We start from the raw sequence: 19051 nt of genomic DNA on the forward strand, positions 1-19051 counted from the left end.
CCTAAGTGTTAATTGCTTTTAATTTGCACATAATTTTTGTGTGGTCTTATTCACCCCCTCTAACACTTAGTCGTAATTCTAAGCCCGGCTAATCTTCCGTATGTTGTAGTAGATAATTCATGCAATTTCACACTATGCATGTGTGGCTCACTTTTGTGATATTTGGGACATGGCTTGATCACAGTGTGCCCTAATTGAAAAGATTAGATTTTTATTTATTTATTTTTTTTTTTTTTTGAGATTTGATGGGTATCTTTTTATCTTTCATTTTCTTGTCGTTATTAATTTGGAGCTTTTAGGCATGATATTTTTATCAATAAAAATATTTTGAGGACACTGAATTATGCGTGTATCGCGTGCAAATGTGCCAAGCAATGATCCGCATCTCCAATGAATTTTTATGTATTAAAATATTAGCATTATGTCACGAGGAGATACAGATTGGGCAGTGAAACCAACCCACCTCAAACGGAAGTAAAATAATGCAGCGTGATAAGATAGGCACGCCACATGTAAGCCTGCAGTCTTTTATATATATATAATTTTTTTATAAAGATTTTATTTTATTTTATTTTGCGGTGGCTGTGCTCATGGGCCAATCAAAATTTTCCATATAATTTCACAATTATGGACGTGGTGTGGGTTTCACTGCTCAATCTAAGTTTCTGTGAGGGAGATCTATAAGTTAACTGAATTCTACAAGCCCTACCATGATTCATATGCTTTATCCAGACAGTACATCTATTTTGCCAGCTCATTTTAAAACTTGACCCTAAAACTGAAGTACATACAAAGCTCACGTGCACTACACCACAGGAAAAGGAAAATCGGGATAATGACATCCACAGTTGAAACCTTTTTTAGGATCTACTTTGATGTTTATTTACCATCCAATTCGTTGATAAGTTCACGCAGACTTTTAGATGAAGGAAAATCATAAATATCATATTACATCCAAAACTTCCGTGACTTCCAAGAAGTTTTGGACGGTAGGTGTTTATTCCCAGTTGGTTTCTATGGTGTGGTCCAGCTGAGCTTTCGACAAGCGCTGCTCTTAAAATGAACTAATGGTACAGATGGACGGTATGGATTAAACACATACATCATAGTGGGCCCTATAGTCCGTCACCAGCAGTAATGTTGGGCTCCCCGCTCAATTATCCGCTTCCACGCTAAGAGACCTTGGTACCGTCGCCTCCTATTCAGTTTGATGATGCCAGTGCAGCTCTGCTCTCATCTTACACGCACTTCATCGGGAATCTACCGCACAAGGTTGTTAGGTTGCCAATCGAACCATTAACTTGAAGGACATTTCATGGATGGTCAACCATTAAAAATTTCTTGGGGGCCATAAAATTTAAAAATTAACTTGATATTTATATTTTCTTTTTCATCAGGTCTGCGATCCAATCAACAGGTTGTTGGATGGCAAATAAACATTACAATGAACCAAGTAGTTTTTAATGGTGGGTGTTCAATCATCACTGTTTTCCTGTGATGTGGTCTACCTGAGATTTGGATTTGCATCATTTTTGGGCATGTGTCCTAAAATAATGATCCAAAATTGATGGACGGCATGGATAAAACTCATATATCATAATGGGTTCCACAGACACAGTCTAGTTATGAGGTCGCGCGTTCATGCAAAAGCTGACGATGAAGAATCCTTTCCATTTTATTAATAGGCTTACCCTTTTTTTTTTTTTTTTTCTCTTTTCATTTTCAACCGACTATGCCACGGATCGGACAGCAAGGACTGCAGGCTTGGTGTGGATTCCCAACCATGGGCCACCTAGAACGGCTCCCACCATATGGAGGGTTGGGATTCACCACTCGTAGAGAGCCACGACTTAGCTGTCACCCAAGCCAGTGATGTGGAGTGAGACCCTGACCATGAGACTCACCTCAATATATGTATGGTATATCTATGCCATCTATCCGTTTTGGGATATCGGTTCAAAAATCAAGTAGATTCAAATCTCAAGTGAACCACAACACAAAAAATAGAGGCGAATGATTAATAAAATCTTCATGGCCACGAAAGCTTTGAATTAGGTTGATATTTGTGTTTTCCCTTCATCCAGTTCTGTGCGACATTATCAACATTTTGGATAATGAACACTATGATGTACCTCAAAAAGGTTTTAATGACGGGTGTCTAGGGACCAATGTTACCTGAGATTTGCATCTGCTTTATTTTTAGGCTCATTCTCTAAAATAAGTTTAGAAAATGGATGGACGGTGTACATATATAATGCATACATCCAGGTGGGCCCATGATCAGCATCCTACCCAAATAGAAGCGTTGCCTGGTGTGTTGACATCACAAGGTTCTGTGGGCCCACTATGATGTATGTGTTATATCCACACCGTACATCCATTTTACCATAACATATTTTGACATGGGCTCAAAAATGAGGCAGATCCAATGTCAAGTGGACCACACCATATAAATACCTACCATTGAAAACTCTTGGAGGCCACAAAAGTTTTGAATGAAGCTGATATTTTTTTCCCTTTATCCAGATCTGTGTGACCTTATGAACCGGTTGGATGGAAAATATACATCATGGTAGGCCTTAAGAAACTTTCAAGAGTGGCATCCGTTTCTTTCTTACTTTTCTGTAGTGTGGTACACTTGAGCTTTGGATCTTCATCACTTATAGCCCATGCCCTAAAATGATCTTGAAAAATAGAAGGACAGTGTGGATGTAACACATACATCATGGTGGGGCCCACAGAATCTGGTGACGTCAAAACACCATGGAGGGCCGGTGGTGTGCGGCACACCGCGCAATCGGCTTCCCATGCATATCGCTGGATTTGAGGTCGTGCAGCCAAGTCGCGTCCGGAGATAAGACAAGTAGAAGAATAAAGTTCTGTTAATTTATTCGATTTTTGAAGAGAGTAGAAAACCTTGTTGCTTCCGCTCCCTCAATAAGAAGGGAACTTTCATGTGTTAATGCATTCACTTTCACATGCTCCAAACAATTCATTCTTCTTACTTACATTTGCACATCTTTTTTTGTGTGTGTGTGTGTGTTAAAAGAAAGAGTTACTGTTGAAAGATGGAACAAAGTAATTCCCAAGAGAAAGATGATGGTTTCAAGCGTGGAGATGAGAAAGTCCCATTCTACAAGCTCTTCTCATTAGCAGATCCTTTGGACATTGTATTGATGATTGTTGGGACAGTTGCAGCCATTGCTGATGGGCTTTCTACCCCTCTAGCGACGCTCATCTACGGTGAGATTTTCGACTACTTTGGAGCTCCTACCGAGAACAGCCTTGTCCATGAAGTGTCCAAGGTATGATCAGGCCCCACATGTTATTATATTCATGGGAAAAGATATCATATGGTAGAACCCATCAACCTCGGAATACGGTAGAGCCGTCCATCCATGGTACACATGGCTGGGTGAATATATAGCAACTGAAACTGACCACTTTGATCATATTATCTAAGTACTTATCCAATCGTTGGCTTTCAAAAGATTATATGATGACGTATCGAATGTAGAGAAGTAATGGCTAGGTGGTCCATATGCATGGTTTTTTAAGCAGGGTACATCAATGATAGAGAGCTGACTGGATGGACGGCTCTGATTACTGTGTCAACCTGCCATGTGTGCTGCGGATAGATGGATCCACTATATTCCAGCTCCAGGGCTCCATCATATGATTGCTCTGGTATTTTGAAGGTATTTGTCCACTTGAGATGTTACATTGGAGAAATGATGCAGTAGAGCCAGTTGAATATTAATAAGGTTGGGCATCAATTGAAGTTGACCTGGTGTCTAAAAGCACTTTATTATTATTATTATTCAGCCTGTTTGTGTAATCATTTACATTACTTTTAATCTCTATTAGGAAAGAAATATAATTCCCGAGGTGTGTGTAGCTATATATATATGAAAAGGTACTACGCGCTCGACCTCACGAGTCCGTCCCATGATGTCGAGCTGTTTGGCCCCACCGTGATGCGTTTCGAACATCTACCACATCAGTCAGATGCAGCATTCCATCGTGAGCCTAGGTCTCAAAAATCAAGTCAAATTGTTCCTTGTGTGGGCCACACCACATACAGAAGTGGGGAGGGGCCGTGCACCATTAAAACATTTATAATCATTTTTTGGGCCCACCGATGTGGTTTGCAAATCCAGACCATCCATTATGTGTGTCCCACTTGTATGAGGGTTCAGACCAACTTTCAGCAGCATTCAAAACTCAGGTGGGCCCCACCAAGTGCTTTTATACGTTTCAACGGTGTCTTCACATGATTTTAAATGGTATGGCCTACCTGAGTTCCATATACGGATGATTTTTGGGATATCCCATAATTTAGAGGGGACCCATCAAATGCACGGTGTTGATGGTCGACACGCATCACGGTGGGGCCCACACAGCTCAACCTCACGGGAGCTTATCGTGAGGTCGAGCGGATAGTACCTTTTCCCTATAAAGAGAGAGAGAGATATTGCATTACAAAAATTGGTTTTGTAAAAATTATGGATCCTATATATATTGTGATATATATGTTTAATCTATGCTGTCCATCCATTTTACCAGCTCATTTTAAGGCATGAGCCTAGAAATGAGGTAAATTGTAAGTTCAAGTGGACCACACTGCAGGAAACAAGGGGATAATGACGTCCATATTTAAAACCAAAAATTTGTATAGGGTCCATAGTGATGTGTATCTGTCATATAACTTCCTCATAAGGTTAGAAAGAAATAAATGAACTATGAATACAAACATTATCTTGATCAAAAACTTTTGTGGCCCCCAATTAGTTTTCAATGATTGGTGTTCAATTCCCACTGTAGCATGTGGTGTGGTCTACATGTGCTTTGGATATCTCATTTTTGAGTTCGTGCCCTAAAATGAGCTCATAAAACAGATGGACGGTCAGGATCAGACACATACATCACGGTGTCCCCCTCAGATTTTACATTTTTCATTGTATCTCCACCTCTATTTTGGTGATACCGTGAATGTCAAGATCCTGTTCACATAAATTTCGAATGGTAAATAATTATTATCCATTGAATTGCAATTATCACGGTAAATGGTAAAATAAACAAGGTATTTGTTTTTAATTTACTTTGTAAATCATTATAAATAAATAATAATTATTTACCTACCGAATTCCTAATCCAAGCAGATATTGACAGCTTTGCTTTTTTGAAGCAACCAATCCTAAAACTGAGAACGGGTGTGAAAAAATTGGGGCCCACCGTGATGTATGTGGCTTATCCACACTGTCCATCCGTTCTGCCAGCTACTTTTAAAGTATGTTCCCAGTTATGAAGTAAATCCGAACTTCAAGTGGACCACACCACAGGAAATAATTTGAATTATATGCCTACCGTTGAAAACTTCTTAGGGCTCCCATAAGTTTTGGATCAAGCTGATATTTGTGTTTTTCCCTTGTCTGTGTCCGTGAGACCTTATGAACAGGTTAGATGGGGCCTGGGAAGGAAACAACTTTAAAAAAAAAAAAAAAAGAAAAAAGAAAGAAAGAAGAAGGATGTTTTAAGATATGTGGTTCACTTGAGCATTAGATCTGCCTATTTTTTATCTCATGCACTAAAATATTTTAATAAAACAGATGGACAGCTTGGATAAGTCACATACATCAAGGTGGGGCCCACATGATTTTACCGGTTTTCGAAGTAAAAATAATCGTCCAGTACCAAAGATTCTTTACCAGTAATAATGCTGTGCATTTAAGAGCATTTACTAGGATATGAAAAATCAAACACCCCCTAATTAAGTGGTGCTCTACCTTAGTAGGTTTCAACTCCGACTACATGGCGGGTCTTCTCTTCCATCCTTTCCCATTCCATGGAGAAATACCTTACATCTACAAGAATTGGAATATGGGTAGTTTCATATGGCTGCATCATACATGGCAGGGCTATCTTTTCATTAGATTTGGCCGTTCACGGGGACCCACCATGGATGGAAGTTGACTTAACGGTTATGCATAGGGTGTAATGATCCTAGCCATCTGAACAGTGGCCTTCCAATCTAATGGTGCAAAAAAGAAAAAAGAAAAAAAAGCAGTTAATGGTAAATGTCAGGGGGCTGAAAGTAATTAAAGATACAGCGACAGCTCTATGATCTACTGATAGGTATGATTTTCAAATCATCATGGATCCATCCATCTATAATCTTAGTTGGACAGGACACTTCAGATTGATGGACAAACCTACCAAGTGTAATGTTGTAATGTAGAGAGATGGCTCTGCCATATTCCAGTTCTTCTGATCAATTAGGTGGGTTTCCATCAATGTGGCCCACTTATGCTCACTCTCCCAAATGGATGAGATTATAAGCAGCCATTCATTAAGAGGGTCCCATGTAAAATGTTCCTTGGCACACCTGATGAGTAGGCCAACCTGATTCTAATGGCATATTGACTGGGCCCACGTGATGAACGGCTTGGATGCGTTGGAGGTTTGTGTTTAAATAGCATTGAAATTATTCATACTATGTCTATGGTCATATTTCAGGGATGTTTGAAGTTACTGTACTTGGCTGCAGGTTCTGGTGCCGCTTCCTTCCTTCGTAAGTGCATATCTCCGTTTCCAACATTGGAGTTGATATTTAAAGCCCTAATCTTGATACAGATACCCCTTCTCTTTAGATATAATGGTTAGATTAGAAGGGTGTGTTTGGTTCCGCCAAATTAGACTGATTAATAGTGAAATTTCATGATATTTGGTGCAACCAAACGCGCCATAAACTATAAATCTTTAATACATAATTGCTGTTAATTAAGTAGACTAAGATGGGCTCATCTTTTGGTGGCACCCTAACAGGCCATTGTATTTTCCCATTCAGAATATCTGGTTTCTGAGGCAATTGGGCCATAGAACTCTTGTTAGAAGCAATCAAGAGAATCCAATTTTCTACTTGAAAGATGACTGGCAAAACAGTATCTGTTGAGCTGATCCCAAATAGCAGGGATTGAGCTATTGTTATAAGGGTGGAGCGAACACAATCGATAGAAATGCATATAGAGAAATCATTCGCTTTTTCTAAATATGCTAAACATGGATCCAAATGCATACACAGAAATGCCTAGTTCTACAGGACTACTTGAGAAATTAGTTCTAGTCAGAGTACGTCTCTGATATATAGAAAGGGGAAATGGTATGAAGTTCGTCTCACTGTCAGCTGCAGTGGGACAAACCATGACTTGGGTGGACCCTACTAGATCAGCCAATGGACTGGGTGGCCCACCTTGTCCCAGGGGACTTGATCTGACTATGATACAAGACATTGTCATCTCAATGTAGGCAGTGGTTTTCTAACCATTACATACTGCAGAGGTTTCGAGCTGGATGGTCACGGGTGAAAGACAAGCAGCGCACATTCGGAGTCTGTATCTGAAAACCATACTGAGGCAAGACATCACATTCTTCGACAAGGAAACAAGAGCCGGAGAGGTTGTTGGGAGGATGTCTGGGGATACCATACTCATTCAAGAAGCCATGGGGGAGAAGGTGAGAGATGTTCTTCAACTGCATATCACAAATTCAGTAACAAAAATCCTTGTTCGTTGTGTATTATATATGCATTTTCCTTCCATTTATGCTTCTTCTAGGATTGTTATCAGTTCCCAACATCTCGGACTTTCGGTCCCTTGCCCCGTCAAAATTACATTGTTATTGACAAATAGATGAAGGATCAAACAAGATATATGATGAAAGAGAAATACCTTTAATCTGTGTTTGGTTGCACTATTGAAGTGAATTGCAATTACATTAGTTTCCATATTGAAGGACTTTTGATCAAAACTGCAATTACATTATTTTCAAATTGGACTCAAATCAAAAGCAACTTCAACCAGAGGGCTACTTATTACGGATCCCATCTTACACTTTAATTTAGAACTAGTTATTGCAATTCAAGATTCAATAATGCATTTGAGGAAGGCCTTAGTTATTATTTCACTACAGATTTAAGAAAAAGGTAAAGAGAGGATCCAAGAACCTCTAACAGAATTAGTTCCATACCTGTAATGGCCAGGAATCACTCAAGAGGGTCTTTGATTAGGTGTATAACAAAAGTCTTATAAGAAGTTTCTGCTGTTATTGAAGACAATAATACCTGTAGATAGCTTCTTCTTTTTTAAAAATTTTTTTCTTAGTGAAACATGGAACTTGGCTTCAACCCAAGGTTGAGAAGCTCACATTAGAAGTTTCTATGGTTATTGAAGTCAATAATACCTTGCAGGCTGCTTCATCCATTTCATGGTTGGCATTCTTCTCAGGTAGGGAAGTTCATACAGCTTGTTTCAGCCTTCTTTGGTGGCTTTTTGGTAGCCTTTATAAAAGGATGGCTTCTCTCTCTCGCATTGCTTTCATGTGTTCCTCCGATGGTTGTGGCCGGTGCAGCCATGTCAATATTCATATCAAAAATGTCAAGCCGTGGACAGATAGCATATGTCGGCGCAGGGAATGTTGTAGAACAAACGATCGGATCCATTAGAACTGTAAGCACATTTTGTCAGTAAAATAATATTTTGATTGGCTTTTCATATGCTGTTGTTTGGCATTCTCAGATCACCAAACATAGTTGTATTGATTCATTCTTCACTACTAATGTATGTAAGGTTGCATCCTTTACTGGTGAGAAGAAAGCTATCAAAAAATATAACAGGTCTTTGAAAGCTGCATACATATCCACTGTCCAACAAGGGGCTGCCACTGGCTTTGGAATCGGAGCGGTTCTATGTATCTTGTTTTGTAGCTATGGATTAGCAGCATGGTATGGCTCCAAGTTGATAATTCACAAAGGCTACACTGGTGGAGATATCATCACTGTGATGGTCGCAATCATGACCGGCGGAATGTAAGTCAGTCTGCTAGTGCATACAAGCATGATATATGTGAAATGGATATTCACAGCAGCAGAGATTGGTCTGTTACTGGGGCCATTATCTATGTTGTGTGTGCCATGCCGTTAATTTTAGTGGCCCTTTCTCACCTTTGTCTCTTAAAAACTCGCATTGAACCAGGTCACTAGGTCAGGCATCACCATGCGTGAATGCATTTGCAGCAGGGCAAGCTGCAGCATACAAGATGTTCGAGACAATCAGGCGAAAACCAAAGATCGATGCCTATGATACAAGTGGGATTATATTGGAAGATATCAAAGGTGATATCGAATTAAGGGATGTTTACTTTAGCTACCCCACAAGGCCTGATTTTCAGGTATTTTCTGGGTTCTCGCTGCATGTTCAGAGTGGCATAACTATGGCTCTAGTTGGAGAGAGCGGAAGCGGGAAATCAACCGTGATCAGTCTGGTGGAGAGATTTTATGATCCTCAAGCAGGTGAAGTGCTCATAGACGGCATCAACTTAAAGACACTGAAGCTTGGATGGATCAGGGAGAAAATCGGGCTTGTTAGTCAAGAACCCGTTTTATTCACGACAACCATAAAGGAGAATATACTGTATGGAAAGGCTGATGCAACACTTGAAGAAATCAAGACAGCAATTGAGCTTGCTAATGCTACAAAGTTCATAAAGAAGATGCCACATGTAACATAATTTACATTTTTCTTTTCTATACAGGTTGCTATCATCTTCACTAGCTAATTAGAGTTGTATTCTACAGGGGCTAGACACTATGGTTGGTGAGCATGGAAATCAACTGTCTGGCGGGCAGAAACAGAGGATTGCGATTACCAGGGCGATTTTGAAGAACCCCAAGATCTTGCTTCTCGATGAAGCGACGAGTGCGTTAGATGCCGGGTCTGAGCACATTGTTCAAGAAGCACTAGTGAGGATCATGTTGAACAGGACGACTGTGGTCATTGCACATCGGTTGAGCACGGTGAGGAATGCCGATGTGATAGCAGTGGTTCATCAAGGAAACATTGTGGAGCAAGGTACTTGTCTACCATTTTATGGAATTCAATTTCCTTTTTTTAAAAATTTATTTATTTAAGATTTTGATGAAAAACCTGAGACTAGAAAATAAAGCAAAACCTTTCAGGTTTCATGTTGTAGATAAATGTTCTGGTTTCGTTTATCAGGTTCTCACTTGGAGTTGATCAAAGATCCAGATGGGGCTTACTCTCAACTCATACATCTGCAAGAGGAGAATAATCAAGCTGAACAAGTATCGGCCATCGACCCAGACGAGATTGAATCAAGCTTTGATGATGGCAAGGTCGTTGGTGGATCTAGAAGCCAGTCATTCTTTCAAAGGAGATGGGTAAGCAAAGATTCTCCAGGTGGGGGAAGCAGTAGAAACTCCCCATGGATAAACAAATATTCTCCACATGGAATATGCAATAGAAACTCCCCATGGATAAACAAATGTTCTCCAGATGGAATAAGCAGTAGAAACTCTCCAATTTCCTTTAGTTCCCCTCGCATGAGAAGCTTCCAGGAGGGTAGCCAAGGAAGAGAAGAAGGACAAGAAGGCAATGAAAAGTATGAGGAAACCTATCGTGAAGTTTCGATCAAACAGCTAGCTTCCATGAATAAGCCAGAACTACCAGTCCTGCTCTTGGGATCCATTGCTGCAGTTATACATGGAGTGATATTACCCGTGTATGGGTTATTGCTTTCAAGTATCATCAAAATCTTCTATGAGCCCCCTCACAAGCTTCAGGAAGACTCGAGGTTTTGGGCCCTGATGTTCGTCGGTCTGGGAATCATTACTCTAGTTGTGTTTCCACTACAGCAATATCTGTTTGGAGTTGCAGGCGGTAAGCTCATATGGCGCATCCGGTCCTTGTCATTTGAGAGGGTGGTCCACCAAGAAATTAGCTGGTTTGATGAGCCTATGAATTCAAGGTTGGTAGGCACACTACAACCCACTTGTCTGAATCTCTCGTCCTTAACTGTGATTGTGAAATTATATTTTCATTTCAGTGCAGCAATTGGCGCAAAGCTATTGACCGATGCTTCATGCGTGCGAATAGTAGGGGACGCATTGTCACTAATTGTTCAGAACATGTCCACAATCACAGCAGGGGTGGTAATAGCCATGGTAGCTAACTGGCAATTGGCGCTTATAGTTCTAGCTCTGCTTCCTTTGATGGGTCTGCAAGGATATGCTCAGATGAAATTTTTGCGAGGGTTTAGTGCAGATGCGAAGGTCCATTCTTCCAACTCATCTGATATTGCTTGCATGTCTCCTTTTTCTGATATGTGTTCTAATAAAAAAAACCGCGAACCTAATAATCATATTCAATCTCGGACATTTGGGGTTAATCTTAACAAGATGTGTATATGATGTAAGATTTAAAAAATAATATGTATAATAACCGTTGGATTGATCTTAGATTGATGCCAAAATAACGGTTTTGCTGCATGAGATACAATTTCATGAATGTATGATAGGTTGCAGGTGATGTATGAAAAAGCCAGTCAGGTGGCGAACGATGCAGTCAGTAGCATTCGGACTGTTGCGTCTTTCTGTGTAGAACAAAAGGTGATGGATCTTTACAAGAAAAAGTGTGAGGCGCCAACAATAAACGGAATCCGTCGAGGAATCGCAAGTGGTGTTGGTTTTGGCTTCTCCAACCTTGTGATGTTCTGCACCTACTCCCTCAGTTTCTATGCTGGAGCTTGTTTTGTAGAAGATGGGAAAGCCACATTTCCTGATTTCCTTAAAGTCTCTCTCTCTCTCTCTCTCTCTCTCTCTCTCTCTCTCTCTCTCTCTCTCCTTATTGCTACTCTTCAGTGCTCATTTGGGTTGTGTGGTGGGGTTTTCAATTGCAGGCTTTCCTTGCATTGACAATGGCAGTTATTGGAGTTTCACAGACCAGTGCTCTGGCTCCAGATGTCACCAAAGCTAAGGAATCAGCTGCTTCTATCTTTGAAATTATTGACAGGAAATCCATGATTGACTCAAGCAATGAAAAGGGTACAACATTACCCAATGTGAAAGGTGACATTAAGTTCAAACATGTCAGTTTCAAGTACCCAACTCGACCAGACGTGCAGATCTTCAAAGACTTGTGTTTGAGCATTCCCTCTGGAAAGGTGTTACTGTTTTTACCTCTCTTTGCAATATAATAGTGTCAAATTGAGGCAAGAAACATAATTTGAATTTCAAAACCTCTCATCTATTCTATTTTTTCAATGTACACTGCCATCACTATTCTTTTTATTAGTGTGAAGCTGAGATTGGTTCTTTTTATGCAGAGGGTTGCTATCGTGGGAGAGAGTGGTAGTGGGAAATCGACAATAATCGCCCTATTAGAGAGGTTCTACGATCCTGATTCTGGCCAGATATTGTTGGATGGTGTGGAAATCCAAAAGTTTAAGTTAGAATGGTTGAGGCAACAGATTGGGTTGGTCAGCCAAGAACCCGTTCTGTTCAACGACACAATCCGTGCCAACATAGCTTATGGAAAGCAAGGGGAAGTATCTGAAGATGAGATTATTGCAGCCGCAGAAGCAGCAAATGCACAACACTTCATATCAGGGCTTCCACAGGGATATGGGACTTGCGTGGGCGAGAGAGGAGTGCAGTTATCAGGTGGGCAGAAGCAGCGAATAGCCATTGCAAGGGCAATACTAAAAGACCCAAAAATCCTTTTACTCGATGAGGCAACAAGCGCATTGGATGCAGAATCGGAGCATGTAGTTCAGGAAGCATTAGACAAGGTAATGGTGAATAGGTCGACCATAGTCGTTGCTCATCGTCTGTCCACAATCAAGGGAGCTGATGAGATTGCAGTGGTTAAGAATGGGATGATTACAGAGAGGGGAAGTCATGAAACACTGATGAAAATAACCAGTGGAGTCTATGCATCTCTAGTAACACTTGGCATGAGCTCTTCAACATAACAAAGGGAAGAAAATGGGGAAGATGGATTCAATCTACTTGTATTACTACTTCTTGGCAACCAAAATGCATGAGGATGGGACTGGTTCTAGGAGAAGCTTTTCAGTGAATACATGCACTAGTTCATATGGTGCAGGTAACTGAGAATTGTTGGTAATAGCAACGCATCATGCTAGGCCATACAAAAAATTTCATAGAATATTTTTTGTTTAAGCTGAGAAAGTCATTTTGATTTTCAGAAGAAGCCTACATTTAGAGAAGAATGCCTTCGATGGACTGAAAAATTAGTAGAGAAGCAAACAGATGAAATGAATAGAAATATTTAGTACAGAAGAGTAGTAAAGTAGCAATGACCAAATTGTAGTTACCTTCCTCAGTGTCCATATCATTGGACTACTCCGAAAGCGTACTTATAGAAATATAACTGCAATTTGAGGATTACTTCCTTATTATGAGTGTAAAGGTAATGTCACTTGGGTTATTCCTGTCTATCGAACTAATTATTGCAATTCAATCCAACAGTGCACCCAAAATAAATAAATAAAAAGAAATCTAAGATTTGAAGAAAAATGCAACCCCTGAAGGCTTCTAAACCCCCACCTAGAGTGAAAAGTGAGAGGTGAGAGAATTTTACACGTGGCTTCCCAACCTCTCTTCCATGCCAATGTCATGCCTTAGTGAGATATTGCCACATTTTTATTTATTTATTTTTTTTTTTTACAGACACACCCGACACACACCCACGCACGCCGTAGTGGGATTTCACCACCTATGGGTATCAAACCCAAGGCCTCGTGTTGAAACTCCCCAGAGTCTACCACTGACGTGAGGACTCGAACCCAAGATACTGCCACATTTTCATTAGGAAAAAGCCGTTTGAAAACCTACAAAAATGGTTGGTCACAAGCACAACCTATGAGTTTTACTTTCCATGTAGTCATCTTGTGTGACAGGACTTATGATAAGTTAGGATAAGAGATCTCTACTATCCAACATGATGATGAGTCAGTATGCTGCCACCCTACACCCTATAAGAGTATGTGTCATGGGAATAGGCTCAAGCTCCTGGTTATAGGTTTACTAGACACCTTCATTGGTGGACTCTAGATACGAAATCTGTCATGCTTGGACTAGATTGACTTGTGAATATACTAGTGTTAGCGTTGACAATTCTAATCTTTGAACCTAAGAATATGTGAAGAGATCAATATCTTGGTAACATGTGCTTTGGCTTGCTTTATGATGTTACATTGATGGCCAAAGTATAGTTTTTAACTGTCCAAAAAAAAAAAAAAACACACACACACACACACGTATATATGATATTGAGTGCGTACGTTAGAGTCATCCACTTGTTTACCTATGGCATATTTACGGAGTAATACTGCGGTTTGGACCATCCATCAATTATTTTTTAAGCTAGCCAATTTAATGTTTGTAATGATTAATCGAGGTATTTTAACTGTTTAAATTTAATGTTGTTATTGATTTAATTTAAATTAATTTTGATGGATATCTAATGGTTAAAATATGTTAATCCATTATTTAGACTTGTATAAGACAAATGAGTCAAAGATGTAGTCACGAGAATGAAAAGGTTGGGTTAATATAAGCACATGGATACCAACAAAGTTTGTAGAGGGGTAGAGCATCATACTTGATGTCTCACGTGAATACGAAACTCCCCACTAAGTATCCATTCTACCCCGGCATCTATTTGATATGATCTTTAATTTGATCATAGCATTCAGAAGCCGATAGCCATCTCTCTTGCACCAAATTATAAAGATGTGTCCATATGGTTGTGGGCATTTTTTTATTTATTTCAAGGGACTCAATCCGCACTTAGAAATTACAGACGGTACATATAAGAATTTAATTAACTTAAACTGTCCAAAATATTACAATATAGTTGTATAATGAACCAAAACTTAAGCTTATTTGATTACCTGACTATTGAATTGCTGGAATTTATTGAACGGTTAATAATGAAAATTATCCATTTGGCAAGCAAGTGTCAACGAATCATAGGTTAGGAATATTCAAACAATCTCATCTAGGAATTGTAACTCGGCGACAGCGGGTTTCACAGTCTAATCGATTTTATTGGAGTTAATATGATATGTTTACAATTTCTAAGTGCCCCCGTATCAATCGTAATGCCCAGTCGGAGTATCATGTTACTCCCCGTGGATCCAACCTGTGCTAGTGTCATTCATGTCCGGACGCGGATATCCTGCCAAGCCGTGCTGTATGGGATTCCTGCAACACTAAGCTCTGTGGGGCCTCCGTGATGGGTATGTTATATCCACACCATCTATCCTTCTCTCCCTGCTCATTTTAGCACATAGGCCCAAGGCCCAAATTTGAATTGGTTGATCTGAATCTCAATTGGATAAAACCACAAGAAATAGCATGGATTGAACGGCCCTCAATCAAAAACTTTTTCTGGGGTCATTAAAGTCTTTAGATCAAGGTGCCTTTTGCATGCTTCAAGGCATCAAAAGCCTGTGATCTTATTTTAACCATGTATCTCAATTGACCAACTCCCTCCACTCATTATGGCCATTATCCTTAGCCAATGTCTCATGCCGGCCTTAGATATAAACTATTAAATCTTAACAATTGAATGTTTATCAAGTTTAGTTTAAAATAAATCAATTATTAAAATTAAAAGTCAGTGATTAAAAAGTTTATTTAATCAATAAAAAATCTTTAACGCATTGACTAACCTTTAAAACACTTGATGATCCGTCTAAAGCATAAGATTAGTCCATAAATAATATTTTGAGTAGCTAAGTCCATCTCTTAGTGAATTATGTAAGCTCTAATGGACCTTGATGTTGTGCTCAGCTACTCCTCACTTTTGTTGAACGCCCGAATGCGTCCTAGCCGAGCCCGTCTCCGGATTGAAACGGGGAAGTGCTATGAGGGAACATCGTGATGTAAGGGCTTTATCCACATCGTCCATTGACCTTGCCATATTGTTTTAGTATAGAAACCAAAAATGAGACAGATCCAATGCTCAAATGGACCACACCACAAGAAGTAGCAATGGTAGTAGCACCTATGTTGAAACCTTCCTAGGGCCCACCATGATGGTTAAGTGTCGTACAAGCTGTTCATAAGGTCACATAGACCTGGATGAAGGGAAAACACAAATATCAGCTCGATCCAAAACTTCTGAAGCTCCTAACAAGTTTTCAATGATAGGAGATTAATCCTCACCGTGTAGTCCACTTGAGCCTTGAATCTGCCTCATTTTTTAACTTATATATATTAAAATGATATGAAAAAGTCGATGGACAGTGTGGATAAAACACATACATAATGGTAGCCCCTTAAAGACAGTGAATCCACAAACCAATCTTGACCAGGTCTAATGGGTCTCCCCATCTAAAAACTTGCTTAATCCTACTAATATAACTACCCAACTGATACAGCCTAGGAGCCTATTGGAAATTCTTCCCTCCCTCTTCACTTAGCAGAGGAGCTTTCATGTTAGTTTGGTTAGAACGTTTGTATGTAAACTGGACCAGCCATCTGGCGTACCCTTCCATGTAAATCCTAACCAGCCGTAAATGGCTCCCTCATATCCGAATCGTAGCCTTTGAACCCTCTTGATTTCTACGCCCCTCTGATGCCCACGATCAGACACAGTGTAACTTCTTTTGTACCTACCTTCCGCCGCCGAAGCATCTCCTGACGGTTCCAGCTTCAGATCCACCAACATGTAACATGAACTTGAGAGTCTCGGGGCCATCGACCCGCCGAAATTTAGACCTTATCTATGAAAATATTTGATTCCTTTTGATTATTTTCTTGTTGGTCGGTAACAAGAACACAAGTTAATGCATTTTATATAGCCGTATTTTTCTTTCTCTGTCTCCTCAAAGACAACCATAACTTCCTTATAAATAAAATTTATAAAAAGAAAAAGAAAAAAGAGAGTTTTCATTGATTGTTGCTGTGGGCTTTGGTTTTTAAAAGAGAAAGACGAAGAGGGAGTGATACATCTAGTTGTGTTCTTTTGTTCAGGTGGTAAGTCCATGCATCTCCTTTTTCTTTTCTTTTTTCTTTTTCTTTTTTTTGGTACCGTTAGCTTCTTTTTCTTTCTTTTTTTAGTACCATAAGCATTTTCCTGACAATGTGTCGACGTGTTTAGAAAATCCAATCCGTAGAAAAGGTTGGCCGCATCATGAAGATCAGCTACTCTGAAAATAGGGCTGACCCATTTGTGATATAGGCTGAACGTACGTGCGTGCGTGTAAGGTCAGATCTCAGCTGCTAATGCTGTGGGCCACTGACTGGTTAGATCTGGCTGATTTTCGTGTTGGTGATATACATGATTTTGCACCAATCTTTCCACTGCTCGGATTTCCTAGACGTGAAATAAATTGATGGGAAAAAAGTTGCAGCCTTGTTGAAGAGAATAAAAGCACTTATTAATATGTCAATTTAAAAGCCTTGTTGAAGAGACAAGTAAGTATATTAAAAATAAATAAATTTGAAGATACAAAAAGTGAATACTACAATCACAGTATTGAAATCTCAAAGGTATGTATCTCCAAATTTGAATCCGTAGATTTTAACTTGTTAAGCTTCAATTGCATTAGTTTAATAAGACGAAGAACAATAACAAGGAGCATAGAAAAAAAAAAGAAAAAAAAAAGAAGAGAGAGAGAGAGAGAGAGAGAGAGAGAGAGAGAGAGAGAGAGAGAGAGAGAGAGAAGGATGTAAAAATAAATAGTCTACTAAACTTGAAAAGCTCTATACATATAAAAGAAGAAATAAATAGGTTTTTCTGCGGATCTATTGGCAAATGGGAGAAAGCAAAATTACTTGGTGATATTAAAAAAGAATTAAGAGAACACTTATTATCCATGGCTAAAAAAAGGTCAAGATCAAGAATCCAAAAATCGAATTTTATCATGTCCTGAGTTTGTCATGAATCATAAAATCCCCAAATATAATTCACACATCAGTTCAGATGGTCATGATAAGTATATTAATTGATATAGTTAAGGTAGAGCTCATGTTTTGCAAGTCAAAAGATGCAAAAATAAATAAGCTTATAAGATCACTAATAATTGAATATCTCTTAAAAATAAACAATTAACTAATCACAAAAGCAAGAACATTACCATCAAGTACCATTATATTCACAAGCTAGTCAGAGATAAGGTGAGTCAAGTCTTACAGATTTGAAGATCAGGTGGGGACATTCTTACAAAAGCATTGAAGATAAGATTTTCTAAGGTTGGAGACTAATGGCAATAAGAGCAAGTCAAGTTTACGAGAGGGTATTAGAAGCCGAGTGATTTTCAGTTCTCAGCACTACTAGGATTAGAATTACTTGTTACTTTTTTCCTTTTTTTTTTTTTGACAGTTTCTATTTTGAGAGTTTAGGTTGGCTTTTGATTTCCAAGTATAAGTTACATTGCTTTAGAGAAATTTTATATCTATATATATATATATATATATATATATATATATATATATATATAAAGGGAGAGAGAATTGGTTGAAAAAGTAATGAAGCATTTTTTATTTTATTTTATTCTCTTATTCATTTTTTACATATATGGTATGAAGGCTAATTCTGTTATAACTAGATACATGGCTCATTGATTCAAGTTGTCATAGCAACGGTACAAGTGGGTTTTCATAGTTTATATTTGATTCATTCCTAAACATAATCCTAGCCATCCAATTGGTGTAACTGCCAATGCATTGGATAAACTGCATTAGAGGTTGACCAATCAATATATTTAGTTTTTTCATATCTAATCATTCACACAGTTGCCCATTAAATCAATGGCTCCCATGTGTCAATAGATAAGTGAGAGTCCACACCAAACCCCTAACTTTTGTCTGCCTCTTGTATACATGGAAAGAGAGTGGTGTGACGAGATGGAAGAAGGGTCAGAGAAAGCTGGTACTTGGAAAGGTGGAGATGAAAAGGTCCCCTTCCACAAGCTATTCTCATTGGCAGATCCTTTGGATATTGTGTTGATGTGTGTTGGGACAATTTCTGCTGCTACCCATGGTCTCACCATGCCTATTGTGATACTAATCTTTGGAGAACTTATCAATGCCTTCGGAGCTTCCAACAAGAACAATGTTGTCTCTGAAGTTTCCAAGGTATGAGTACTGGAACCTATCTTGGTCTTATCGTTCATGATTTTAGCTGTGGTTATTATGATAGCTTTTTAAAACCATCTATTT

At 39.1% G+C, this 19051-nt stretch overlaps 2 protein-coding genes across 2 annotated transcripts; both read left to right on the top strand.

The window, feature by feature from the left end:
- The first annotated feature begins 3068 nt into the window (after window positions 1-3068).
- LOC131246974 (ABC transporter B family member 9-like) lies at window positions 3069-9032 on the top strand. The gene is made up of 5 exons (XM_058247426.1): window positions 3069-3305; window positions 6517-6571; window positions 7337-7512; window positions 8283-8504; window positions 8625-9032. The coding sequence occupies exons 1-5, from the start codon at window positions 3069-3071 to the stop codon at window positions 8865-8867; spliced, it is 933 nt and encodes a 310-aa protein (XP_058103409.1). The 3' UTR covers window positions 8868-9032.
- Window positions 8906-13101, top strand: LOC131246975 (ABC transporter B family member 9-like). The gene is made up of 9 exons (XM_058247427.1): window positions 8906-8931; window positions 9030-9555; window positions 9632-9905; window positions 10053-10118; window positions 10239-10821; window positions 10900-11125; window positions 11378-11644; window positions 11752-12015; window positions 12178-13101. Exons 1-9 carry the CDS (start codon window positions 8906-8908, stop codon window positions 12823-12825), a joined length of 2880 nt encoding a protein of 959 aa, XP_058103410.1. The 3' UTR covers window positions 12826-13101.
- Window positions 13102-19051: the final 5950 nt, after the last annotated feature.

Source organism: Magnolia sinica, chromosome 5 (assembly GCF_029962835.1).
Source record: "Magnolia sinica isolate HGM2019 chromosome 5, MsV1, whole genome shotgun sequence".
NCBI lineage: Eukaryota > Viridiplantae > Streptophyta > Magnoliopsida > Magnoliales > Magnoliaceae > Magnolia > Magnolia sinica.